Here is a 12580-nt window from a genome sequence, read left to right on the forward strand (position 1 = left end):
ACCATAAAGGGAGGCCTGCAGTGACTGAAAAGCAGTCTGGAGCTCTTCAACAGCCTGAACCAGAAAAGGAGCACATATATAACTGTATCATCTGCATAACTTTGCTGGTTGCATCCCATTTCCCAAATCATTAATGAAAACTGAGACCAACACAGGAGCTAAAATGGAACCCTGGGGCACACCTCTATTAATCTCAAGAAAGCTAGACTGTGATTGTCCGTATATACACATTGTGTTCTGTCAGAAAGATAGTTCCTAAACCAATTTACTGCCCCTTCACTGAGACCAATGTTTCTGAGTCTCGCTAGCAACAATTCATGGTCAACTGAATCAAAGGCCTTTGATAAATCCACAAACAGAGCAGCACGCTCAGTATGTTCTTTTCAATACGTTTTTTAAACTGTGAGTTCACTACGGATTCATAGACCTTGGCCAGGATAGGGAGTTTAGAGAGAGGACGATGGTTGTTAGCATCTGAGTGATCTCCACCCTTTAGCAGTGGGAGGACATAAGCTGATTTCCAAATGCTGGCTATGGAATTGATCTAGAGACTCAAGTTGAAAATGTGAGCCACAGGTTCAGTAATAATACCAGCTGCTATCTTTAAGAGGTAGGGGTCCAGGTTGTCTGGACCTGCAGACTTTTTAGTGTTTATTGCCTTTAGTGCTTTATAGACCTCAGTATAAGAAACAGGCTCAAAGTTAGGAACAGGTCTGGTTTACAAGGGCAGAATAAATCCCCTTATGACCTGCTGGGACAAAGGTAATATACCCTTTGTTCTTCAGAAAGGGAGATGTGGGGCCTCCCGGGTGGCGCAGTGGTTAAGGGCGCTGTACTGCAGCGCCAGCTGTGCCATCAGAGTCCTGGGTTTGCGCCCAGGCTCTGTCGTAACTGGCCGCGACCGGGAGATCCGTGGGGCGACGCACAATTGGCCTAGCGTCGCCCGGGTTAGGGAGGGCTTGGTCGGTAGGGGTGTCCTTGTCTCATCGCGCACCAGCGACTCCTGTGGCGGGCTGGGCGCAGTGTACGCTAGCCAAGGTGGCCAGGTGCACTGTGTTTCCTCCGGCGCATTGGTGCGGCTGGCTTCCGGGTTGGATGTGCGCTGTGATAAAGAAGCAGTGGCTTGGTTGGTTGTGTATCGGAGGACGCATGACTTTCAACCTTCGTCTCTCCCGAGCCCGTACGGGAGTTGTAGCGATGAGACAAGATAGTAGCTACTACAACAATTGGATACTACGAACTTGGGGAGAAAAAGGGGTAAAATTCAAAAAAAAAAAAGAAAAAAAAAAAAAAGAAAGGGAGATGTGGTGTAATGTTAATGTTGAGCAGTGACATAGGAGGGGCTTGATTGTCACAGGGAGGCAGAAGGCTGGACATTTTTTTGCCAGCATGTGTGTTCAATACAAGCCTTTTTTTACGTTGTATTAAACAGTATACACATACAGAAGCAGTCCGTGTCTTCAAAAAGGTACCTACTCCGTAGGAGACATGGTTGCATTTCAGGCATCACTCAGGGCCAAAATGCCCCACCAGCCAGAAACCATCCTTTCACTGCTTGTGCGCACTCAGTCAGCTGACACTCAAAGTCACGTGATTGAATTTTGTAGGCAGATAGAGTGCACACGGTTGCTGGTAAACATCTTGCTGGGTTTGAAACAAAGTTTCTAGTTATTGTATATTATATCCTCGCACGTCCAACATGGCTTGGACAAAGTATCAACTCTTTCTTGCGGGTCTTATGCTCACAACCGGCTCTATCAACACGCTATCAGCAAAGTAAGTGAACGCTTCAGTTATGTTGTCCATTGATGACACCGTGTTTACAATGTAGCCAACGCGAATGTAATGCGTGTTAGACCATCAAGATTCGGGCTGAAATGTTCATGTTTATTGCACTATTCCTGGTAAACAGAGTTGTTCCTCAATATATTTGTACAGTTGTCTAAATTGGCGATTCATGGTATCTTTAATTTGGGAAAGTAAATATTTCCACCATCTTTGTAAATACCTTTTCATACAATCAAGCATGGTTGATAACGATATTCTGTACGTTTAATTACAGCTGTCAATGTAATGTATGATTACATTTGAAATGGGGAAATTGCTAGACATTAGACAAAATGCCAGACAAGGAAACCTTTCACATTTGCCTTGCGTCACTGTTGATTCATGTCTTGTCATGTCATGAAATGCAGGACACTGCTGTCTCAGCAAATCACTGGCTTTGTGCCACAAAATAGACACGACTCTAAATTGACTAATGTAAATTACAGCAGTTTAACTTATTTTGCTGTCATGCAAAATAGGATGTGGATTGGGGTTACAGGTGGTAGTTCTGCTACTCTGCTTTTTTATGTCATGTGGAAATGACACCTAATCAACTTTAACATTTTGTCAAAGATGTGGTCTAGTCTGGCAAAAGTCCCTCGGTATGGATACTGTATGTTACACATGGTTGCTCTTGCTCAGTGAAATGAGTCAATGTAGCAAATAGAGAGATCAAGTTTCATCCACTTTTTGGTACTTCTTACCAGGGCAGTCACCTGAAACCAAACCCTTCACTGTCTGTGCTTCACTGAGGAGAATGTTATCTTGAGCTGAGAACAGTTGCTTGTTGTGTAGAATTGATTTTATTTATTTTTAGGGGTAATTTGTGAAGACCCTTTGAGTTGATTTGACCAACTGTGTTAAAGACTTGGCAGTGTGTGAATGTCAAATGTGTTCAGATCAAGAGCTAACTTTTGTCAATAAACCAGTGACTCAATCGGGCATATTTGTGATATGGAGCTCAATCTGCTGATGTGCGAGGGAAAAGGCGGCATCATCACTTTGTGTGGCACTGTGACTACTACATCCCTTCTATTGAATCAGCAAGGACAACACTCACATGCCAGTCATGCCTCTACTGATTAGGCCTATACTGATTAGGGGGGGGGACATAATTATAAAACCAAAATATATATATATTAATAAATAAATTCACCAAGTTGCATAAAAACTCAAAACAGCGTATCGGAATCTGTTCGGTGTGTGTGGAGCAGAGACGAGACTGATGACTCATGTCCACCTGATGCATCAAACTCATTGCATTCCGGCGGACGTCTTTCATTGTCAATGGCGCAGTCAGTAACGCATTGTTGGGGGTACCGCACTAGGCTGTGGTGCATTCTGTGTACCGCATGCGTTCAATATTTTCAACTCATGCGTCATTTTACCATGCGGTGGTACAAACAGAAGTACACACACTCTCCAACTAGCTCGCTTTTAGCTATTTGAAAGCTAAGCACTTGGGCGTCAAGTACGGAAAATTCAGGCTAGACATCTGACAAAAAAACAATGATGATTTGTTTATTAGGCTGTTCCAAATTGTCAGAAAAATTATATTTATAAACGCGCTCCTTTTTCTTGATCTTCTTATTGTTATTATTACTATTATTATTATTATTATTATTATAAATAGTGTAATTATAATTAGTAGGCTTAGTATAGCAGCCTCGTATAACCACCACTGAGCTGTAGGCCTAAAAGCACATCCTGTTTAGTCTTAATACTGTAAAACTTACTTAGGCCTATGTTTCAATACTTATATAGGCTACTGTATCAATCATTCATTTGTTCATGTCATACAGCATTCGAGTCATTCATGATTTGAAATTCAATCAAGCATTTTAGTTTTAAAATAAAACAAAGCGAGCCTTTGAAAAAATGTGCTTAATCAATAAATAAACAGTTCCATTTTGGAAATTGCATTCGCAAATGAATGCGACTGTTTTTAGTCTTTGCTGTAATAAAGGCTGGAACAAACTCTCTGGTATGCTTAGAATTAATTTAGTCTTTACATTGTTCCAAATGGTCAGAAAAATTATATTGTAATCTATACAGCACCTGTTTGGCACACATAATATGCACATAGAGCTTGCTCCTCACCTTTTTATTGATCTCCAGTATTTTCCACAGCAAGACAAATGTATTCCACACATCTGACTTTCCCTTTACCTCCTGAGCAATGAGTAAACATTCCCCCGTTTCAAGTTTATTTGTCATGTCTTCTGCATCCATTTTGCTGTCTGATATGATATGCCCTATTTGGATGGGATTAGTCTTACTGGGGGAGGCCGGGTAATGTAATTATGTGCACAAGCACAAAATACCACATTTGTATTTTTAGTCACGTCCAAATCTGCTATGTCAGTCATTTCTACATGGTGTAACAAGTAGAAATAACCTACTGTTTTTTTATGTCTGAGTTAGACAGGTGTTGCTCGCGGTTGGCACAAGAAAGCAATAACTGATTCGATAAATTGAACTAAGTGCTGCACATAGGCTTTATGTAGGCCATTCATATATAGCTCATCAACTTTCACAGTGAATGCTTTTGTGCGTATGAATTGAATATTGCTAAATGCATCAGTAAAAAAATAGAGCCTATTTAATGCAACCCTTGCTGTTAATAGATCACAAAGCAGCAAACAACTGACAAACATTTGGAAATGTTAAGTTAACTTTCTCATCCATAGCCTTGAAACGCATATCAAGTGCAATTTTTCTAAATGTTATTTCTATAAAAATAAAAAAACTTTACTTAACTAGGCAAGTCAGTTAAGAACAAATTATTATTTACAATGACAGCCTACCCTGTGCTTTAACAAAGTACTGAGTAAAGGGTCTGAATACTTATGTAAATGTGTCAGTTTATTTTTTATAAAATAACTATATAACAAAAATCCAACTGTTTTTGCTTCATCATTATGAGGTATTGTATGTAGATTGATTAGGGGAGGAAAATAATTTGATCCATTTTAGAATAAGGCTGTAACGAAACAAAATGTGAAAAGTCAAGATTTCTGTATGTACAATGCATTCGGAAAGAATTCAGATCCCTTGACTTTTTCCACATTTTCTTAAATTACAGCCTTATTCTAAAATTGATTAAATTATGTTTTTTTCCTCATCAATCTACACACAATACCCCATAATTATCAGGGATTGGAAGGTGAACTGTCGCTGAGGTCCTGAGCACTCTGGAGCAAGTTTTCATCAAGGATCTCTCTGTACTTCGCTCCATTCATCTTTCTCTCAATCCTGACTAGTCTCCCAGTCCCTGCCGCTGAAAAACATCCCCACAGCATGATGCTGCCATCACCATGCTTCACCGTAGAGATGGTGCCAGGTTTCCTCCAGAAGTGACGCTCGGCATTCAGGACAAAGAGTTCAATCTTGGTTTCCTCAGACCAGAGAATCTTGTTTCTCATGGTCTGAGATGCCTTTAGGCAAACTCCAAGTGGGCTGTCATGTGCCTTTTTTTGAGGAGTGGCTCCCGTCTGGCCACTGCGATGCAGTGCCTTAGACCGCTGCGCCACTCGGGAGACTTGGTGTGACATTCTTGAGCAAACTTAATCAACATTCTCTTCTCCTCCAGATGGGCTGACATGTTCTCCGCAAAGGGTTGTAAAGACTCCCCTGAACACGCATTCGCCCACCCATTTGTACAGGTACAGTCTTTCAAATAAAAATACATAGTGTGTAAGCTAAGACCTAAATTAATCACTTGTCTCTATCAACATTTTGGATGGATTAAATGTCAGTTATTTTGTATTGCTCAGTGTCTGTCACTCCTGCCTCCCCTCTCTCTCTTTCTACCCCTCTGCCTCCCCTCTCTAGGCCGTAGGGATGTTCCTGGGGGAGCTCAGTTGTCTGGCTGTCTTCCACATGCTGCTTTGTCATGACAGACGGAGACCAGAGCCCAAGTTGAACACGGGCCAGAGCTTCAACCCCCTCCTTTTCCTTTCCCCTGCCCTCTGTGACATGACCGCGACCTCCATCATGTATGTTGGTACGTGACCCCTACATCCAGGATATTTAGCTTCATTTGGTATTGCAGTGCGCTCCAGGGTTTCTGGGCATGTTGCTCGTTGCTTGAGCCGCCATTTAATTCCCTCGTACCTTACATAAAATATTTTAATGTGACAATTCACACCGAAAAGCGCTTCTAAGTTCTATTCTTCAAAAGTAAACTGCAAGGAAGTCAAAATTATCTGTAACATTATGGTCAGGGACACAATTAAACACATTTTTCCATTGAACTTGAAGTTCCTGTGATGAATCCTCCATTTTATTAAGGAACTGGAACACAATATCTGAGAACTCTAGATTGTCATAGTGAAAGTTTGTGCTGACTGCCTGCAGACCTGGGTTCAAATAGTATTTGCTTTCTTTTGCCTGGAACTAATTGCCAGTTGAACCAATTGAATAGTCCCAAGTGCAACTGCTGTCCATTTTCTGCTCCGGGCATACATATTGAAACAAGAAATCCTATTTACATTCTAGTCATTTAGCAGACACTCTTGTCCAGAGCGACTTAGTGTTAGTGCCTTTCACCTATTCGGCTCAGGGATTTGAACCAGTAATGTTTCGGTTATTGGCACAGCACTATTAACCGCTAGGATACCTGCTGCCCTATTTGAACCAAGCTCTGTCTGTGACCCTCTGTGACTCTCTTCCCCAGCTCTGAACATGACGAGCGCCTCCAGCTTCCAGATGTTGCGCGGGGCAGTGATAATCTTCACAGGCCTGCTCTCGGTGGCCTTCCTAGGGCGCCGCCTGGTAGCCAGTCAGTGGACAGGCATCCTCATCACCATCCTGGGGTTGATAGTGGTGGGCCTGGCTGACTTCATGAGCGGACACAAGGACGACTCTCACAAACTTAGCGAGGTCATCACTGGTAAGGTTGAGAGAATGGTGGGTTGGAAGCGGATACTTGTAGAACACAATGAGTATGGTTTCATTCACACAATAATACAATTATTGTGAATAGTCAGATTAATATAATAGTTTGATTTGAAATGTTTACATGCTTTGCAAGAAGAACAATTTCCTTAATCCTGTTTACATGGGCACATCGAAAAACAGGCTACCTGATGGGACTTTGATAAATGCAGAAAATCACCAATCACAATAAACATTCTACCACAGCGAACAGGTTATTTTTGTGAAGCCTATTTGAGTCGGAGTTCAGACATACGAAGTTTGTATGTGAAAACAATTTCTAAGATGAATACATCCAGTTTTTCCAAACTCAATATACTTGTGCAAAAGAAGAAAGCTTTCGTGGGATGTGCGCAGATCAAATAAACAAACAACAAATAAACAAACAAATAAAAACATTGCACAGGTATAAAATATCCTATAAATCACATTGGCTATGCATGGCCTGTCTGCAAGGAACTTGAACATTGTGTCAACTACTAACTTGGGTCCGGCCTGAAGCTCATGCTAGCAAACTTGCAACATTGTATGAAATATTCTGGGCCCTTAGTTTCCTGCTCCAGTGAGCTCCGGACAGAGACACAGCTGTAGGCTATTTGCACAAGATATAAGATATATAGGCCTTTTTTATGAAATTTCTACCAAATCAGAACATACCATTTTTTCCCCTTTCATGCTGAGTGGTTATCAAAAGGGAGAGCATTTTCAAATAGGCTACGTTGAGGAACTATTGTCATTCTCATGTAAAAATAGACTTAGTTGACTTGCTTTTTGAGGCGAAGAGAAAATGACTCCACGGTGATGGTGAGTTAAGACAATCAGAAATACTATCAGATTGCCAAATGGGCACATTTATAAACCTACATTTGTGCGCAGACCAGGTAGCGTAGGCCCAGGGCCATGCGTAATCAGGTGCGTGTCCTTACTCAAGATTGACAGGAGCGCTCCAAACAAAAGACAATAAATAAATTGACAACTCATAAATGAAATAAAATAAACCGAAAACTTTTCCTCACAAGTGTAGCCTTGGTTGTGCGCTCCGCCATAATTTGCAAATAAATTCATTAAAAATCCTACAATGTGATTTTCTGGATTTTTTTCCCTCATTTTGTCTGTCATAGTTGAAGTGTACCTATGATGAAAATTACAGGCCTCTCTCATCTTTAAGTGGGAGAACTTGCACAATTGGTGGCTAAGTAAATACTTTTTTGCCCGTGTGTGTGTGTGTGTGTGTGTGTGTGTATATATATATATATCACATATATATATATACATACATACATACATACATACATACATACATACATACATACATACATACATACACACAGTGGGGAAAACAAGTATTTGATACACTGCAGGTTTTCCTACTTACAAAGCATGTAGAGGTCTGTAATTCTTTTAATCATAGGTACACTTCAACTATGAGAGACGGAATCTAAAACAAAATCCAGAAAATCACATTGTATGATTTTTAAGTAATTCATTTGCATTTTATTGCATGACATAAGTATTTGATCACCTACCAACCAGTAAGAATTCTGGCTCTCACAGACCTGTTAGTTTTTCTTTAAGAACCCCTCCTGTTCTCCACTCATTACCTGTATTAACTGCACCTGTTTGAACTCGTTACCTGTATAAAAGACACCTGTCCACACACTCAATCAAACAGACTCCAACCTCTCCACAATGGCCAAGACCAGAGAGCTGTGTAAGGACATCAGGGATAAAATTGTAGACCTACACAAGGCTGGGATGGGCTACAGGACAATAGGCAACAGCTTGGTGAGAAGGCAACAACTGTTGGCGCAATTATTAGAAAATGGAAGAAGTTCAAGATGACGGTCAATCACCCTCGGTCTGGGGCTCCATGCAAGATCTCAACTCGTGGGGCATCAATGATCATGAGGAAGGTGAGGGATCAGCCAAGAACTACACGGTAGGACCTGGTTAATGACCTGAAGAGAGCTGGGACCACAGGCTCAAAGAAAACCATTAGTAACACTACGCCGTCATGGATTAAAGTCTTACAGCACACGCAAGGTCCCCCTGCTCAAGCCAGCACATGTCCAGGCCCGTCTGAAGTTTGCCAATGACCATCTGGATGATCTAGAGGAGGAATGGGAGAAGGTCATGTGGTCTGATGAGACAAATGGAGCTTTTTGGTCTAAACTCCACTCGCCGTGTTTGGAGGAAGAAGAAGGATGAATACAACCCCAAGAACACCATCGCAACTGTGAAGCATGGAGGTGGAAACATCATTCTTTGGGGATGCTTTTCTGCAAAGGGGACAGGACGACTGCACTGTATTGAAGGGAGGATGGATGGGGCCATGTATCGCGAGATCTTGGCCAACAACCTCTTTCCCTCAGTAAGAACATTGATGGGTCGTGGCTGGGTCTTCCAGCATGACAACAACCCGAAACACACAGCCAGGGCAACTAAGGAGTGGCTCCGTAAGAAGCATCTCAAGGTCCTGGAGTTGCCTAGCCAGTCTCCAGACCTGAACCCAATTGAAAATCTTTGGAGGGAGCTGAAAGTCCATATTGCCCAGCGACAGCCCCGAAACCTGAAGGATCTGGAGAAGGTCTGTATGGAGGAGTGGGCCAAAATCCCTGCTGCAGTGTATGCAAACCTGGTCAAGAACTACAGGAAACGTATGATCTCTGTAATTGCAAACAAAGGTTTCTGTACCAAATATTAAGTTCTGCTTTTCTGATGTATCAAATTCTTATGTCATGCAATAAAATGCAAATGAATGACTTTAAAAAAATCATACAATGTGATTTTCTGGATTTTTGTTTTAGATTCCATCTCTCACAGTTGAAGTGTACCTATGATAAAAATTAGACCTCTACATGCTTTGTAAGTAGGAAACACTGCCGATTTTGCAGGTTATCAAATACTTGTTCTCTCCACGGTATGTGTGTGTGTGTGTGTGTGTGTATATATATTTGCCGCTGCTCGACTAAAAACAAATCTTGATCAAACAATCGACCAGTCAACTAAATGGTGTCAGCCCTACTCTGCCTACTGCCATAATCAGTTTAATCTTACATTATTACTGTGCATGTTAACATACTCATTGTTAAGAGGATAATGAGTGGGCACTTACAGTGACAAAGGTAGGGCCCTGTTCAAATACTCTTAGAACAGTGTTTACCAACCACTGTCTTAGAATATATCTTTCCCTCCTTCCTCACTTGAATTAATTACGGATCTAACTTATGATTGGATAGTTGAAAGCAGGCTTAACAGAGCAGTTATTTCACCAGTCCAGTCATCTGATCTGATCAGTGATTACCTCAAGGAAAATGGGAAGGATACATTTGAATGGTATTCAAACAGGGCCAATGACTTGAGTTGGAGTCTATTGACTTTTCATTATTTAGATTTTGCTTCTACAGAGACTGGTTTTCCCACACCAGCAACATCTTGTTAAAATAAATGTCCAATGAGAAACTGCCGTGCAAAGGCCTTACCCATCTCTTCTAACCCTAAGGTGACCTTCTGATCATCATGGCCCAGGTCATTGCTGCTGTCCAGATGGTTCTGGAGGAGAAGTTTGTCTACAAGCATGATGTTCATCCTTTACGGGCAGTGGGCACTGAAGGTACGGTACAGTGAACATACTGTATACATAGGACGGCTGTGTGCATTTGGTTAATGTATAACTCCATGTACAGAATGTAACAATGGTGTTTGTAAGCTGTACACGCTTAAGAAACACAAGCATAATAATCAGATGTGTAGGTAGTACTTAATGACCTATTTAACCATTTCTGTTACTTTTCTCTGTTGAAATAAATTGTCTCCATTTCGTACTTGAGATGGTGCTAATGTTTGTAGATCATTACGTACTGTACATTATTTATAATGCGAGATACCTGGAGAAAATCAGACGTCTGGAGAATGTTTTTTTGTTATGGCCCTCCATTCAGTAAAATATATTGGCTCTCCCGGGAAAAAAACAAGTCCCCATCTCCTATACCCGAAATAATAATTACAACTTTAGATATGCAGAAACTCATTTCGTAAGCATTACATGGCGAAGAGTCACTGTACACATTATAGCCATTGGTTAGGCAGCAAAAAAGGGTTTACATTAGCAAGAGCAGGGCAGGCCAGGGCTCATGATTGGGAATGCCTATCCATTGTTGTGTGTAATCGGTGTAGCCAAGTTTTATATACACCATCCCAGCAGTGCAAAAACTGAGGAAGTACATTTTCTTAGAAATATAACTTTGCCCTGTCCTTCTGAGCATGCTCTTCGTATAGCCTAGGCCTAAAGTTTATAGTATAGGCTATTGATCATTTGATTAAGGCCACACTAGGCTCACTTGATATTGCGCGCCCAGCAGAGAATCAGGGATGAGGGGCAGCATTTGGGCACACATCGAGATATAATAACCAACACATTCTCAAACACTGAGCAATATGACATTTAATCGATTTATAAATTACATGACCCTCCCCTGGACTAAAAAAAAAATACTAAACCCTCCCCCTAACTGAAATTGAAAAAGCACGACCCTCCATTTTCTTCCAGGTAACAATTGTGTACATTTTGACCGATCCCTTAGTAATTCACCCTGCCTCCATTCATTTCCACCCTTCTCCATTCTCCAGGGTTCTTTGGCTTCTTCATCCTCTCGCTCCTCCTCATCCCCTTTTTCTACATCCCGGTGGGCAGCTTCAGCAACAACCCCCGCCATGTCCTTGAGGACGCGCTGGACGCCTTCTGCCAGATCAGTCACAACCCCATGATCATCCTGGCGTTGCTCGGTAATACAGTGTCCATCGCCTTCTTCAACTTTGCCGGCATCTCTGTCACCAAGGAGATCAGTGCCACCACGCGCATGGTGCTGGACAGCCTGCGCACTGTGGTCATCTGGGTGGTCAGTCTGGCTCTGGGCTGGGAGCAGTTCCATGGGTTACAGGTGTTGGGTTTCATTGTGCTGTTGGTGGGTGCGGCTCTGTATAATGGGCTTCATCGCCCCGTGCTAGCAAGGATTCTGTGCTGCGCCAGTGTGGAGGAGGAAGAAGTCAACCCAGTGGAGAGGACGAGATTGCTGGACGAGGGAAGGGTGCAGGAAGAGGGCTAACTGACCTGATATGATGACCCCACAACATGCTGAAAGTGTGTGTGTGTATGACATGTAGATAACATTACCCTGTCGTACTCCACACCATGCGTGTGTGACATAGACAACTACATGACAATATCTTTAAAACTTTTAACGCCTGGTTGTAAATTCCAGGTGACATATATTGATAGGATCTTGGACTAGCCCTCCTCAAGGCTTGCTGCAGCATCGGTTAAATGTGTCAGTGGTGGCAGGCATCTTATACATCCCCAAAAGGTTAACCATAACATTGTTTGATAGAGTGCGCTACTGTGGTCATTGATACAGTAGCTTGCAAAAGTATTCATCCCCCTTGGCATTTTTCCTATTTTGTTGCCTTACAACCTGGAATTAAAATAGATTTTGGGGGGGTTTGTATCATTTGAATTACACAACCCTTTGAAGATGCAAAATATTTTTGGTGAAACAAACAAGAAATAAGACAAAAAACAGAACTTGAGCGTACATAACTATTCACCCCCGCAAAGTCAATACTTTGTAGAGCCACCTTTTGCAGCAAGTATTTTGGGGTATGTCTCTATAAGGTTGGCACATCTAGCCACTGGGATTTTTGCCCAATTTCAAGGCAAAACTGCTCCAGCTCCTTCAAGTTGGATGGGTTCCACTGGTGTACAGCAATCTTTAAGTGATACCACAGATTCTCAATTGGATTGAGGTCTGTGCTATGA

At 41.9% G+C, this 12580-nt stretch overlaps 1 protein-coding gene across 1 annotated transcript; it reads left to right on the top strand.

Moving 5' to 3' along the window:
- The first annotated feature begins 1406 nt into the window (after nucleotides 1–1406).
- On the top strand, nucleotides 1407–12281 carry LOC110522034 (solute carrier family 35 member F6). The gene is made up of 6 exons (XM_021600097.2): nucleotides 1407–1776; nucleotides 5420–5492; nucleotides 5662–5833; nucleotides 6506–6721; nucleotides 10268–10378; nucleotides 11395–12281. Exons 1-6 carry the CDS (start codon nucleotides 1700–1702, stop codon nucleotides 11868–11870), a joined length of 1125 nt encoding a protein of 374 aa, XP_021455772.1. The 5' UTR covers nucleotides 1407–1699; the 3' UTR covers nucleotides 11871–12281.
- The last annotated feature ends 299 nt before the right edge of the window (nucleotides 12282–12580 follow it).

This window comes from Oncorhynchus mykiss, chromosome 4 (genome assembly GCF_013265735.2).
Source record: "Oncorhynchus mykiss isolate Arlee chromosome 4, USDA_OmykA_1.1, whole genome shotgun sequence".
NCBI lineage: Eukaryota > Metazoa > Chordata > Actinopteri > Salmoniformes > Salmonidae > Oncorhynchus > Oncorhynchus mykiss.